This window comes from Pezoporus occidentalis, unplaced genomic scaffold (genome assembly GCF_034315485.1).
Source record: "Pezoporus occidentalis ecotype Australia unplaced genomic scaffold, CSIRO_AGI_Poc_V1 ctg241, whole genome shotgun sequence".
NCBI classification, from domain to species: domain Eukaryota; kingdom Metazoa; phylum Chordata; class Aves; order Psittaciformes; family Psittacidae; genus Pezoporus; species Pezoporus occidentalis.
Window position 1 is genome coordinate 21,121 of NW_026914297.1, and position 16,067 is coordinate 37,187.

The 16,067-nt window shown below is 43.3% G+C and overlaps 1 protein-coding gene across 1 annotated transcript in view; it reads right to left on the reverse strand.

Annotated features, from left to right (window-relative positions):
* Positions 1 to 16,067, reverse strand: part of PIGL (phosphatidylinositol glycan anchor biosynthesis class L) — a 56,852-nt gene that overhangs the window by 10,972 nt on the left and 29,813 nt on the right. Inside the window, exons 3-4 of the mRNA XM_062622380.1 lie at positions 9,447 to 9,537; positions 2,790 to 2,857 (exon numbers count right to left, since the gene is read on the reverse strand). Coding sequence (XP_062478364.1) covers positions 2,790 to 2,857; positions 9,447 to 9,537 — 159 coding nt within the window. The remainder of the gene's footprint in view (positions 1 to 2,789; positions 2,858 to 9,446; positions 9,538 to 16,067) is intronic.

Genomic DNA, 16,067 nt, shown 5'->3' on the forward strand with positions numbered 1-16,067 from the left:
TGTTTTACCATGCTTATTGCTGTAGTGCCCACTGATTGGCCAAGTGCTGAGAGGGGAGTAAAGTGACCTTGATGTCACTCAAGACCTGCTCTTACTTGTAGACACATGTAAAGGATGCAGCCTCCCTTGGCCTTTTGGAGGATAGGAGAGAATGATGCTGCCAAATCAAGGTGACAAGGAAATAAGCAGAGCTAGAGAGGATTGCTTCCAATTATTTTCTATAACAGGATTTTCTTGGGTTTGGGATTTTGTTTTTTTTTCCCCATCTGGAAGCCAGAACTGAAACACTCCCAGCAGAGACTGAAATCAAACAGCAATTTGTGCTCTTCTCCCATCCTGTTTTTTTCTTATTTGTCCCTTGCAGAAGGAAAAACCAACCTCAGACCCTGGCATTTCACAGTTCATCCCAGATCTGAAGCCCAGACACACAGCAGCAGCTGGACTCCCTGCAAGCTGTCAGGAGGAAGGTTGCTGCAAGGGAAAGGGCACATTTGTTCTGAATGGTTCCTGCTCCTTTGAATATAACCTCTGTTCCAGACACTAGAAAGAACACTTATGCCTTTAGCAGATAATGCTGAGCATCTGCTCAGCTATGACCATTGGCTGAACTGTTCTGTTCCTTGAAGCTGTTCAGTAATTTGAACCTGCTGAAGCAAGGAGCTGTGGGACGGGTCACAGAGCCTGTCCTACCCCTGCTCTTGCAGACAGCAATCACTTAGGTAGCGGGCACAAGTGTATCTCTCACTGATTACGAGCATCCAGAAGAGCTGAGGATCACTGCACCAGCCCTCTGCTTCATTCTTTCCACTTACAGCCACAGTGGAGGCAGAACCCTGCAGATCTTTTTAAAGATGGTTACTAGTAGATTGCACACAGTACCTGGAGGCAAGAGTTCATTTGCTTTTTTCTTGCCATGTAGCAGTGGGGCCCCAGAGGCAGCAACCACTGCTTGGCAAAGCCCTGCTGGCAGGGAGGGATGTGGGGTGCCTCAGCATATGCTCCCAGCACTCACTGCCTGTACTGGCCAATATGTGAGAACTCATCAGGGCACTGGAAATCAGGAGTGATGCAGTCACGCTCTACTTCCTCCAGAGCACAAACTGAAAAATAATGAGGGCAAGCAAGCCACTAAAAATAAATTTAACCTTCCAGTGGCCACAGCATCACTCCTGCCACATGTAGATGACTGGGCCACCATGCTTATTTCTGCTGATTCAGGACTGGGATAGAAACAAGACACAAACCAGCCCTTAGCTAATGAGACCCTGCTTAGACTTTGGTGTCTCTATCAGCATGTATTTCATCAACCCAGGACAATGTTCTGCTGGAGGCTATGGAATAATGCAAAGGTTTGAGTTCAAGGGGCTTGCAGGTAATGAATACTTCCTAGTAACATACTCTGAGAAGAGGTTTACCATCCTAGAGCACACACAGGCGACCTACAGCGTGAGGTGGGAAAGCGAGTTCTGCACAGCCACAAAATGAGAAAACAGTAGAGCTGTGATCAAAATGGAGAGTTTTCCTTAACTTTCTCATACATAATTCAGCTGCTAGCTTGTTTTCCCTGTATTAGAGGGCTTTAGAGTGACACCTAACAATCCACCCTCCATTCCTATTTGCAGGGCATACAGCAGTTGACTGAGCAGAAGTCCAGGCATCTGAAAGCTCTCTGGTTCCTCTGTGCCAGTGGGGTGAGCATCGGTCATCAACCTCCGTTCCTCACTCCTCAAATAACATTGTGCTGGAAAGCATCTCTCTGCTTAGCTCAAACAAGCACAGTTTGCTTTAACTCCACCCCTTTGCCTTCTGTGAGGCTATTTCAGAAGTTGCTGGGAAAAGCCATGAACCCCTCTAACACTGAATTCCAGCCCTCAGATAGCATCAAAGACTTTCAGCATCTTCCCAGAGCAGCTCTGTAGGTCAGAGTATGGGTTCCGTGGCACTGTAGCTTTCTCTAGGCAAGCAGGAAAGGCAAATCTTTGTGATGCTGTTAGCAAGGAGAGCCAGAAAATTATTGGAATTGCACAGATGATTCAGAAAACAAATGGGTGCTAAAAATATAAGATATACTTGCAAAGAGTTCTTCTCATGCCTGGGAAAGGCAGGGGCAGCTCTGGAGGAGATCTCTCTACGACACAATGAGGTCTAAATGAGCACAGGGTTAAAATAAAACACAGTAGCTGTCTTTTCTACAAAATTTGGGTGATCTTAATACAAGGTATTTTTGTCTAGTAGCCTTCCAGTCACAGCACAGGGACACACGTTCTCAGAATGTAACAAATAAAGTGGTGAAGGAATGAACTGACTTAGGAAGAGTGGTAAATAGAGACATGCTTCAGTGAAGGATCAACATCCTTGGGTCAGAGAGGTAAATTCAGGTACCTGCACAAGATGGCAACATCCTCTGGAACAACGGTGTAGAACTTCCCAAAATCCAAGTACCACCAGCTCAGGCATCAGATATTCACACAGTCTCCTCAAACCAGAAGTGCAATGTGATCTGTGGCATATTTTAGTGGGATCAAGGACAGGAAGAGCAAAGAGGGCCCAGTGAAAGGGAGACTGGCAAAGCACCAGCAGATGGAATAATAAAGGATGCTGTAGGTCATCTGCAGAGCTGTGAGAGTTTCTCCAAGTAGTATCATGTCCCCTAGCCTGCCACTCAGTTGTATCAGTGAACTTCATACTGCTTTTAGCTGTAGCTATTAACTTTCTGCTTACACCCAAACACCATGTTCACTTTGTAACACTATAGCGAGGCATTCAGTAAAGCGCGCAGAACACTGTACCTTAAAGCCGTGTAAAGAGAAATGTGGTTTGCATGACCACTCACTCCTCCTGCATCAAAGGTTACCACCTGCAATAAAACCACAGAACAATAACCATTCTGAAGAAGGAAACTGTGCAGTTACCAACTTTGACATCTCAAACAGCACTGTCCCAGCCCATTGTATCCAGAGAGTTGCTTTTGTATTGCACAATGAGGCCTTGTGTGTACTCATGCTACAGAGATACAACTAAACAAACAAGACTCTCTGGACCTAGATGACTGCATGGTCTAACAGCTTGAACAACAGAAAGATGACGAATACCCTGTTCCCACTGGCAGGATGCACTTGGTACTTATTGCCAGGCCAAAAGGTTACTTTCAAAGCAATCTGTTACTAACTTGTTCCTGACCCAAGAGGTCTCGCTCTCTGAATCATTCTCTCCTGGATACAAGAACGTATTAGAATGCCCGAGCACTACAGGGTGGAACAATAGTTTGTTGTACCATGAATTGCCTGAACAAGAGCAACACAATCTACTGTCCTGATTGCAACGAGGCTTCCTCACAGGATAACACAGTGATAAAATACTCCGATATGAGAATTAGCTTTTTTAAAGATTCAGCTGACTGCGCTTTTTGTACCATTAAGCTGGGCTTTTCACTGCATGAGAAGATCATGTTGTTTATTGCTCCTCTGGAGGGAGAAATGGGAACTTCATAACGCAGGAGTAATGAGTGACTAACAAGTCACTAACAAGTCACTCTCCAAAGCACAGAATATCCTTGGCTTCCTGCCCTCAGACCTACCAGTGATGTGTCAGGAGTGAACCACCCACCCCAAGGGCTCCCTCTGCACAGTACTGCACAGTACTAAAAGGCTCCCACTTCCAACCTAGAAGACTAACTGGCAGCATAAAGTGCAGAACAGACAGGGTATATGTGCTGGTAGGCTTTCCAGAAGGCAAAAGAGACAGTCCTTGGACAGTCTAAAGTTAAGTGTTTGCTCTGGGAGAGGCCAAGCAGCAGGGCTCTCCACAGCTCCCTTCTCCATGGCTAGGAAGAAATCATAACCTCCCCACATTTCAATCAATGTCTGCTTCCTTGCCAACTTGTTCTCTCTTCAGGGAAGGAAATGCTACTGCCTTGCTTACTCACCACAGCTCCATTCTCAAAATCTGTTCTATATGCAGGGCCTGAAGCACTGGGTTAAAGATCAAGGGAAGATCAAAAGCCGCCCTGCCCGTCCCGCAACGTACTACTCCACCCTCCAGCAGGAGGGGCCCTCTCAAACACAGGGGATATTGTGTAAAGAGGGAGAGGAAGCACAAAGACAGTGATAACAAATACTTCCAAAACCACGAACTCCAGCCCAGCCTGTTCATAAACCCATCCACCCAGGACAAGTTCAGTTAGACTCTCTGCTTCGTCCAGCAGCTGTAATAATGCTGCCACCAAGCAGTGGGGTTATTCATGGCTGGCAGGAAGTGGTGGGACTCAGTTTGGTTTTGTTCAGGTACGAAGAAGCATTTTCTGGTCAACCCCTATTTTATAAGGGCAATAACTGTGTTCAGCTTTGGCTGCTTTTGCTATACAACTGCATTACCTGAGAGGCTCTCTGCAGGGACAGCATGCCAGCCACGGCCTGGCATGCTGCTAACCTCCCCCTAAGGATATTAGCTTTTGGAGTAGCTCATCTGGGAAAGACATCATTAAATCCTGCACAGCTCAGGAAACAAATGAGCAGTGCACCCTGTATTTTACAGATAAGAAAAAACATGCTCTGAAGTAATTTCTACCTAAAATGGTACTTCCCTAAGATGACAGTATTACCCCACTCACTGCAGGCAGAATAAATTCCTATGCAGGTGAATAATAGTAAGAGTCTGCCAAGGGCTGGACTTCCACTAAACCTTTCTACTAAACAGGGACAGAGAGAGGGTTTGTCTCTTCTGCTGGTCATTTATTTTCATGTAATCTGTACAAACAGAACATTTTTAAGACCGTTACCCTGCTGTCAAATGCGGTTAAAATTAGCCAATGGGCTCTAAAGTATTTTGAAACATGATGTGCACACACATAAACACAATTACATTATTCTTGTTTCCTTAGGAAACCAAGCTCAAAACCCCAGGCAAGCCAAAACACACATTTTTCCTTCTATGGAGGTACAAGAGAACAAACCAGAAGACCAAGATAAGAGACTACAGTGAGCAGACTAAATAAGCTAATCATTGTTTTGAGAAAACTGGCTCAGGCCAACTGTGGGAGCATGGGGCTGGGTTAGGAAACATTCTTGACACAGAAATTATCTGTCAGAAACACCTTTGGAGGTTCTCCTTCTCTACATCTGTTTTGAAATATGAGCTGCTGTTCTTAGTGCTGCTGGGCTTACCTAACATCTGAAGTAGCTAAAGAGTTTGCACGGAGTTGTCATCTAATTTACTGTTAGGACATCTGCAGCTGAATTGTCTGTCTCTTCAAATACACAAATTTGGAAGTACAATTCCCAAGGTATCTGAATAGTGGCCATGGTGGCATTCACTTTATCTGCAAATATACCACCTCTGAAACACGAGATCTTCACCTTTAGAGATCCCTCTTAACATACTGACTGGCTGGGTCTGAGACAGCAGTGAGATGCCGCCTATCCAGTATGTAGCTTCTAGGTCTGCTGTCTTACACACTGACTCCACAACATCACCATGGTGCTCATGATTTGAAGCAGTCAGCAATCACATGTAAATGTATTCCTCTGGCTTCAGGGGTTCATTTCATTGATAACAGATCTGAATTTCTTTCTCACATCAGAAGATACTTTCACACGGGAGCATGGTGCAGCTAGCTGGTGTGCTTGCTTTTAACCCATCACCTCAACCAGGCTGATGATGAAACCAAGCAAACACTCAGGGCAGGATGAGAAAACCTGAACATCTTGAAACTGTCTGGGTTAAAAACAGGCTTAGCCAGTTCTGGAAGCAAAAGGCTGGGATAGTAAATATACTTGATGTGGAAATTATTACTCAATGAAATCTTTAGGGCAAGAGGGAGTTCCCTCCCCACACCTGCTCTGAAATGGGAGCTGCTGCTGTCGGTGTTGCTGGGTTTTCTTCTGGGTGACCTTGGTATTCAGGAAATGGAGCTTTCACTAGTGCAAGCCAGAGCAACAGCCAAGACAAACAGGTCCAGAAATCCCTTCCGGAGAGGGGAGAGCACAGAGGAACGTACTCAATTACTAGCAGAAGAGAAAACTCCCAAGAGGTCTGGAGTCCATGCTCTCACTACATACCATGTGCATCAGAAAAAAAAAAAGCACACAAAGCTGTGGGTCTCCCTTGCTCTTCCTGGCGTCACCCTGTGTTTCAGAGCACACATCTGCTTGAGAGTAGACTGCTGGTGATAGAAAGGTCTCTTTTCTTTTTAAGAAGGGCCATCCATAAACTGCCATAGCAAGCAACTCCATTTTCATCGAGTGATGCCTTCCTCTGAGCATCACTTCATGCAGAGGCCAAAGACATGCAAAAGCCCTTTGAGCCTCTTGTGCGTTTGGGGATTTCTCTTGTTGCTACTAAATCAGAGAAGCTAAAGATTAAAAAGAAAGTAGGACTGGACGAAAATGGAAAAATCCAATCACAATCAACATCACAGTGTCCACTATGTTTGAGCTAAAGGTGTGTAAGTTATGCACCAACTCTTAGAAAGATTCTGGGAGCCTCCTGCTCATGTACCCCAAAACACACCTGAGGAGACTGTAACATAAGTAAGGGAGGAAAAGGGATGCCAAAGCCTGTCCCAGCTCTGTTGCCTCCTCTAGCAAACTCCACATGCTGCTCCACTGTGTATCTTGTATTCTTCAAAAGCATTTAAAATCCTCTACAAACACCACACATTAAAATGCTCTTGAATTTCAGGGGTGTTGAGACCAAGATCCAGAACAAAGCTGAATGCACCCTCTCAAACATAAGCTCCAACTTGAACACCTTTTGTAGATAGATCTGGCTGATCTGATCTGACCCAAGACAATGGAACTCTTCCATAACCAGTTTGCATGGATGATGCTTTCATCAATCCATAGTGGAAAGCAGCTTGTAAAAACGTGCTGAATTCTGGTCTTGGCTGTACATCTGCCCCAAACACAGTCTGAATGTCACCTAATCCAAGCTCTGCTATCACCAAAACCCAAGATCCTGAAGAACAGGATTTTGTAATCTAGAGCCTTACACACAGAATACTTTCTCATCTGGATGGAGAGAGACTAGCCCTGGCTGCCTCTCCCAGCAACACTGCTCTTGCATATAAAATCCAGAAGGCAGGAAATAATTTCCAAAGTCTATAAATTAGTTCTGGCTTTGAGTACACCAACTGTTAATTTCTGCATCTGCACTGTTTAATGTAGAGCTTGGATGAAATATGTCCCTATAGCTCACAAAAAGATTGAGTTACTCATGGACTTCCAGGGCAATTGAGGAAATGAGTAACTATGCAATGGGATGAAACTATGCACAACACAGTGTGACTCCTTGCCTTGCAATCTTCCCTTTCAGACACGAGGCCTTGGGTGATACGGTTTAGTGTGAGGTGTCCCTGCCCATGGCAGGGGTGTTGGAACTTGATCTTAAGGTCCTTTCCAACCCTAACTATTCTATGATTCTATGTTGGAGTTGCAGCCCATTTCCCCACTGCCAGATGAAACATATGTTCTGTAAATAAAAGATACCATCGTCTATGCTATGACTACAGGGAGAAATAGTGAAAGTTTTCCCACTGGGATAGCTGAAACAATACGTCTTCCAGTCACATTGGCTCCATTGAGTTAGCGCCTGTTGTGCTTGAAACCCTGTCAGATTATGTTTTGACAAGACTCCTCTTCTAACAAGTTACACCAATTCTATCAGTTTCAACATTACTGAAAAATAGACTCAGTTTACCTCTCAAGGCAAGGCCTCTGTCTTAGGACAGCAGAGATGCTCCAACAGTGGTTAATAGATAGCCAGCTCTGAAATTTTAAGATGCAGAATGTTCAAAGGTAATCGTTTCCCTTGCTGTTGTTGGCAAACTGGGTCTGCTCCTAAAAGGATGGTGTTTTAGCAAACATCGCAGAGCTGTGTGAGTACTTGGGACACTTAAGATACTGTAAGTTCACACAGCAGTTCATTACCACCATCCCCCAGAAGCTGCTTCAGGCACTTCTGGCACTGCTGCTGTGTTCTGCTACAGTAACATGTCCTCAGTGCTCACCAAGGAAGTGCTGAGGGCAAGGCAGTGGGTCCTGCTGCAGTTAACTACAGCTACATTGACCCCGCAGCACACCGAGACAGCACCAGTGACTGTGCATGTTCTGTCTCTGAGGCCACATTCTAATGCTTTCAAACCATCTAGAGGAATTCTAGTGTTTTCAGAGTTTCTACTGGGATTCTGGTACACTGGTCCTAGTGCCCACGAGAACACAAACATGCAATACAAATCCTCTTGTGTTAGGAGCTTTCAGGTTAGATGAAAACCTATCTATTCGTGGGACCAAAAGACCCAAAGGAGTCCAGGAAAACTGCATCTGTCTGTGCACAACAATGAATTTAATGGAAAATTAGCTTCAGAATCAATACAAACTTGGATGCAGGATGCTGGGCTTTTGTGCTCATGGGTTTCTCATGCTACAGGAGATGCGGCCTCTCATTTTGTGAACTGCTGTAACGCCTTAAGAGTTTGAGGATTTTGCTGCTAATCAGTGTGTGACAGTGACATGCCTGATAACAGCAAGGTTCAACAGAGAACAGAACACAACCTTTTCCATGCTTAGGCCCTTACTCCTATTCTGTGGGGAAAAAAGCCACAACTATACCAGTGCTAGGAAATTTCCCCAGTTTAATATTCTTCAGTCCTGCCCTATATCCCTGCTAATGTGTAACACATGCCTGCCAATGTACTTCAAATCTAAGCCTAAATGTAAAGCCAAGTCCCAGATGGACTCTCTTCATCAATGAAACCTGGCAACAGGGTCAAAATGGTTGCTTTAAAATGTAGAAAACATTTGAGGAGTTAGTAAAGCAAAATTCCTCCACTGTTCATTTCTCACTTGGAAGCAATGAAAGATCTCCAGAGAGGAAAGAACCACCCGAATTACACCATCATCCTTTTCCTAACTGCCCAGTGGAGCAATTCTATTTGTTTTGAACTTGTAGCAATTGTTTGAAGTGTTTGGAAGAGGATCAGAATGACCATGTCTTACTTGTCAAGACAAAGGAGCTGTATGAATACTCACACTAAGTCTTAGATTATAAAATGCAAACTTGCTTTCAAGTATCATTTTAGACCTGAAATTCAGTTGGGCTTGTTCAGAGGGTCTGCTACAATTAACAAACCTCAAGATCACTACAGTGAATCTTAGTTTCAACAGAGTTTTTAACCAATTTGAAGCTTTTACTTCCGTGAAGGTTGGTGATGCTACAACCCAAAAGCAGCTTCGTAAGATCTAGCTACAGAAACGAACAAACGTTATAAAGCAAATATTTCAAAATGAGTAAATACACTCTCTCCCTATCCTAGACTATTTCACAGATGTCAGAAGCAAAATCCCAAATTTAAAGACTTCAAAGAAAGCTTTCAGAGGGAATAAAAAACCTAGAACACTAGCTCAAAAGTAATGTAGAAATTGCCTATGCTGTAGAAAGTTTCACATTACCAGGTTGATGTTATTGGCTTCTATATGCTTTAGCACAAAGGCAGCAAGGAGCTGTGTGTCCCATTCCACAGCTGGATTATCCGGAAGATCCCTGAAAATAAGAAGTGCAATTAGTCATTTCATTGATGAGAACTTTGCAAAGACCATGCTAGAAAAGAGATACTGAAATCAAGATAAATTTATTTACCATATAAAACTACTGAACCTTACTTAAGAGTCTTACAAGCTTGTATCTTGGGGGGCTAGAAGGGAAACAGCAGTTCCAACTCCTTCCTCATAGATTCACCAAGGTCTCCCCTTTCTCACCATTAATGTGAGCTTTCTGACAGCTTTACCCCAAGCAACAACTATTCTGTTCAATGATTCTTTATTAACCCAAACCGAATTTCTTTCTCTTTATTTAAAACCCCTTTTAAAACACATTTTCCTGAGTTTACAATCGTTGTCTACTGGTGGAATTACATATGAAAAGTAACAAGCACACTCCTGTTCTAATTTATAAAGGACTAACCCATTCACCTCAACCAAAGGACAGTAAAGCCATAATTATATTGCATGGATTTGATAGTAGTTCATCTGTTTACTTTATGCTTTGCATACCAACTGAGTATGCAAAGAAATACTGTGACTGAATACTCTGCCTGGCTTTTAGGGGCAAGAACCATGAGCCAAATGCAAAATAACACCAGACAGCCAAGAGAATCATCCCATATTTACACAACTGAGAGCTGAATTTGACCCCCCAAGTCATTATGCTTGAATGATGCCAAGAAAACATTGCTTGCAAAGTTAAAAAGGTTATTAGTAACAATAGGATAACACACAGCTGCTAAAGACCTATAATGGCATGTTAAACTGGTCTTCTCCTCAGACCTTTTCCCTCCTCTGATACTCTGATAATTGCTGTGAGGTGGTTTAGTGGCTACAGGGCCTTTCACAGACATACGGGTTTGGATCTGAACTGATCCAGCTGTTTGCTGCAGACAGCAGGGTCTGACTCCCTAGACAGCAAGGATGAGAACATCTGCAGCAATAGGAAAATGTCTCCTTGGCACATTCCAAATTAAAGCTCAGCCTGGGTCTTTATGAGAGGTCTTCTGGCCACAGATTTTCCCACTGCTGTTAACAGTAGTAGCAGAAAGAAGATCCTAAAGTACAAACTGACCATCAGCATTTCATCCGTACTGTTTGTGCTCCTGCTCAGCACAGGCCAAAATATTGTGCTATGAGAAACCCCCGCAGCAAGAGAAGGCACTTCCACATTAGTGCACACATTCTGCTATGGTCCCTGTAGGGGTGTTACCAACAACAGAAATTTTTGTTGTTGTTTTCAGTTCCTTACTGTACAGACAGCATCTTTGCTTGAATTCCATCACAGGGAAAGATTCTTTGGTACATCTGGTGGCTGTCTCATCAACCCAACAAACCTGCACCTCATCTGCTTAAGACAGAAACTTGCACATCTCATCTGTGAAGAGGAAGAGGCGCTGCTGACCTCGAAGGTCTTACAAGTCCCAGCACACCACAGCAAGCTTTCAATGGAGCACATTTTAAAAATATGCATCAACTAAACCATCCCAAGCAGCATGCGCATGGAGCAGAGCCTAAGTGCAAGTCTAACAGTGCTTTAGTTGTTCAAATGGTACCTTTGAGGTTATGTCAAGGCTTAATCTGATAATACTAAAGTAGTAAATTAGTCTAAAAGGGATTTTTCACTGGCCACTTACAATGCAAATTATCATTCCCCTATTTGGACAAGGGTTAAATGGAGGAAGTGAAGAGTCCCATTAAGCAGGAGGGACTCCAACAGTGAGAGTCAGGAAAAAAAAATGTAGGGTTTGGAATTTCTGGTGTCCAGGAGGCTTTGGTGTCACTGCCACTGCACTCAGCTTTATTGGGCTGTCTCCAAAAAAAGCAGCCCGGTAGTGGAGCAGGATTTAACTAGTTTAGACAGATAAAGATCACCCTCGTCAATGGAAATGAACAGCTGGAGGCAACGGTTTAGAATCCCTGGAAACAAAACAATCTGAAGGCACGAGCAAATTAACTCCATGAACACTGACCTGATTCTGCAAACTAATTCTGCTTCTACCCACTTACTGCTGCTCCTGGAGGGATCACTCATTCCAGTAAGGAAAAGGAATTCTTTTTCTTACATAGTATTTGTCAGGCACCAAAAGCAGAGAAGCTGATATTGCCAAACAAGACACACATGTACATAAGCACATTCATAACTCATTAATAGCCACGATGGCCCACTGAAGTATTCTTAGCCCATTCTGTAAACATGAAAAGTGACACACAGGTTGAACGACATGCTCAATGTCACCTGATAAGTCAGTAGCAGAACTGGCAATACATTAATCAAGATTAATGCTTTGTAAAGTCAAAATATTAAGTGTTACCCAGATAGTAGGGATCTCACAGAAAGCACGAGACCAGTAACTTTCTGCCTGTGCTCTATGTAGCAACAATTGAGTCCAGATAAGGATGAAAAGGTGACTACGAAAAACAAGTTCATATGCATGTACTGCAATGCACACAAGAGACATTCTTACAGGGGGTGTCTACAGGAACTTTGTGGGGCATGCAGACTCTGAAAACTGCTGTACCTCACAAAACCATCTATTCAGTACAAAATAGTTTTCCTAATATAATAAATCAGTCCTCACCAAACCTGAAAAGTCCACTGGCTTGCTGCTTGCATTCATTGTGGTTTTACCTTCAGGACTTCATATCAGAAACAACCAGCACTTCACTGGTTAACTCCACACTGCCTTTCTGGCTAAGGCTGATAATGCCTCTGAGCTCAAGGTTGAAGGGCTGAGATAAAGGACTATAAAGGAGTGAAAATTAGCACATTCCCTGGAGCAGACTGGAGCTTGTCCCAGGAGACAGGGTTCCCCACCTGCCCTCCACGTCCTCTGCCCCAGAGAGAGCTACTCGTTGCTGCTGTCAGTCACTGGGATGGATCAAGCTCCAAGTCCTGCACCAGAAGCCTCCCAGGTCATGCTGCTGGAGGGTGCTGGTGGGAAGGACAGAGGGGTTCGGTCACTTGGCCTTATTTCCAAACTATTACAGTGTGGAAGTGATGTTTACAGGCATTACATGTGCCTGATACTGAGTGCAGGTGTCTGCTTGGATGCAGCCCTTGTTGACCATGGAAACATTGGGAGATGCACAGAAGAAAAAAACCAACATTTTTAATGGAATAAGGCTCCAGAAGTGTTGTTTGCCCAGCTATTTTCAGTGCAAGCTATGCTGGACACTGTACAGGGAATTTACAGCTATGTCAAGGGATTTATAGAGTGAAAAGAGAGAAATGGAGAATGATGCTGATGCAGCTGCTGCAGCATGGGATAGTGTCTGTCTCTGCTCACCTATTTTGGCAGGATCAGTAATGGGAAATATTGCTTTCTGAAAATAAAACCCTGTACCTTTCTAGTCATCTATCCACTGTGTGTAGTGAGAAACAGACAGGACCCCTCGTTTCCGCCTTCTCACTTCCTTGCTGTTCTGTTTGCCAAGCTGAGCAGATACTTGCAGGTTTGCACAGGAAGAGTATGGTGGATGTCCTGGATATCCTGGCCCAGGCACCAGAGAGCTACAAAGGGGTCACAGCAAATCACATCAGCACATTAAACCAAACTTCAATCTTGTGCAGATCTTGCCCAGCACTCTTACAGCTGCCTGGATAAAAGAAATGTCAAAAATCACTGCCTAGTGCCAGCACCTCTCCAAGCCTCCTCTTCTTGCCTGCTGCGGGCTGTGGAGCATAGCTCCTCTTCTGCCTCAACCTTGGCCATTAAAACACTGTGCATGTTGACAGTAACTCTATCCCTGCCAATAGCCTGGATAATTTTGTAGGGTCATCTTTCTAGGAAAGTTTGGGCTCAAGATGGCTGCATTCCTGTCATTTGGAAGGTCTCTTGGCCACAACAGAGTTTCAAAAGCCATCACATATACATTGCCAAGTTACACCCTTCTTACATGATATACTGCTTAATCCCTGCCCAATTTTCCACTACTTTCCAGATCTTTCAGCAACAGCAAATGCATTTATATGTACAATCTTCTTTCAAAGCTTTCCATGGAATTTATCTGCTCATGAACTAAGCTCTCACGATTGCTCTAAAGGTTAAATTAAAGTCTATGTGATGTCCAAGGGGCTTAACAGCAAAGGGGCTGTTCTATATAGGACACTTGCAGTTGGAATAACCTTGAGATCTGTCCCTCTTGAAACCTGTTGAACTGGGCAATCCATAGGCTCCTGGGTGATCATGAAGCAGTGCCTCTCATTGTGTGACAGTCACCCTGACATGGACAGGCAAGCACCCTCTCTGCCTTACCATGAAACCTTTAGAGGTGGCAAGGGAGTGAAGTGGCAATAAGGTTCCTTCTAGAAGATGTTTAGGTCTCCATTAATATATCCTGAGACACCAGAGCAAAACTTTGAAGGTACTAATGTGATTTCTCCATTCCACTACAGAACAAAAGGGTCAAGATAAAAGCTTTCCCACTTCTTATTGCCTTTTTATCTTGCAGCATGACCTTAATCAATCCAAGGCTAGGGACCAGGAAACACTTCTGCATAATTTCTCTTCCTTATCCCTCCTCTCCCAATGAATGACTTTACATTAAACCAGCACAAAGGTCGACAGATTGATGGTGGGTTACATAGGAAACAGGTGAAGTGCTGTGCACTGGGTTCCCAGCTGAGAACAATGACCACGATGTGTTTGTTGGAACAAAGGATGCCCTTTGTATAAAGTTAACTGTATGAAATGAACATCTGGGCAATTGAAATTGGATCAAAAAGCAAAAGATCCCACAGAACAAAATGACGTGAGGGCACAATTAGTGAAAAAGCCATGTGATGACCAGAGGCAACCGGTGACCTTTATATCACAGCATCAAAGTAACTGAAAGAACTGTGCAAACAGAAATTATTTCATGCTCCCTAAAGCAGAGCAGAGAATTTTTATTTCTGAGATTACAGTAAGATAAGTCCAGGCAGGCTCGCCCTAAATCTTGAAGCAGAGCCTCTAAATCCTTACATTAATAACTATTTATACATTTCCTATGATGGCCAGTTACAGACAGGAGGGAAATACTGCTGTTAGGCTGCATCTACATCTCTGATTTGATTGGAAAAAGCCCACTTACATGATCAGCATCTTGCAACATCATGTTATACACAGAACAGATGCTGCGTGCTTATTGGAATGTAACAATCTACAATTTAGGAGAGAAATGGACCGAAGCAGGCTGCTAACTGTCAATTACAGCCACCTACGATAAGAGAAGCTCAGGCTGAAATTTTTACAGTAGCAGCTTCCTCCTTCTCCTCATAGTAAAGAAACACAAGCTATTCTGGGATTCGTATTTTAAGATTGGAAATAAGAATCTTAGGGTTTGGTGTAGGTAGAGGGTAAAGGAAGTGGTGAAAATAACAACTGGAGGATTAAAAATATAATACACTTCAAATATTTCACAAAAGAAAAAAAGCAGAATGGACATAATCCTATTCCTCTATGCTTAACTTTTATTTGGCTTATTTTATACAAATTTCAAAGGTAAATTAAGTAAGTTTAGATGCCAGGCAAGTGCTGCTGCCACTGATGTGGCTGTATTAGCCAGAAGTCATGTGTGAAGGGAAAGAGTGCAAGGAAAGCCAGTGTTCCCTTCAGCTTGCTCAGAAGTCCAGGCAAGCTGTGAATGCTTCTCCACTGAGCTATGTAAAACACAGCACACCTCTGACAGAGAATATTCCAAGTTCCTCCGTAACTCCCCAAAGGTAAATGGTAATTAGATCTCCAAGGAACAAACTTTTGTCTTGGGCATGACCATGTGTTTCTGTTTGAGAAATAAGCATCCTTTGGGTTTAAATTCAAAGGAATTATTACAGAACACAGCACTGACTGTTTGCAAAGACCTATCCAAATGTCCCTGTACTCATTTATAATTTTAAATGAATTATTGATGATTTCTCAGCAGAGACTGATGCTTATTCACCAAGATGACACAATTGCTTATCATAATTTGAAATCTGGTATTCATTTGACGTCTGTGCCTCAGCGCCTTGTTGATGAATTACAGCACAAAGCGCTGTAGGAACAAGTTCATATTCAATGTCTTGAAACAAAAACAATTGATGGGACCTTTCAAGAATAGAAATGCACAGAAACTATGGTGGCTAGAGCTAGTTTTAAAAAGTAATTTTAAAAAACTAGTTTGGAGGGGCATCAGGGCTTCTGTGTAAGCCAGTAAACAAGATTTAGCGCAACTAATTCTGAACTGATGTCTGATTTAGTCACAGCTTTCCTATCTTCTGCTCATCACAACTGTGAAAGGGAAATAATTACATGTTCACACCTATGTAAAGAAGTTTGAGCTCCTTCTAAGTGTTATGTATGTTCTCTGATTTCTAGATTGAAATCTAAAACATGTGCTTTGGCAATCCTGGGTATGGGGAACCCCACAAACCTATACTCTTTGCACTGAATCAAGTTCAACATCTTAGTACTGGCTTGAAGGAAGGGCCCAAAATATATAAAAGACTGCATAAAGCTCCAAAATGCTGAATATGGTGAATACTGCACTGCAAACATAACCTGCAGG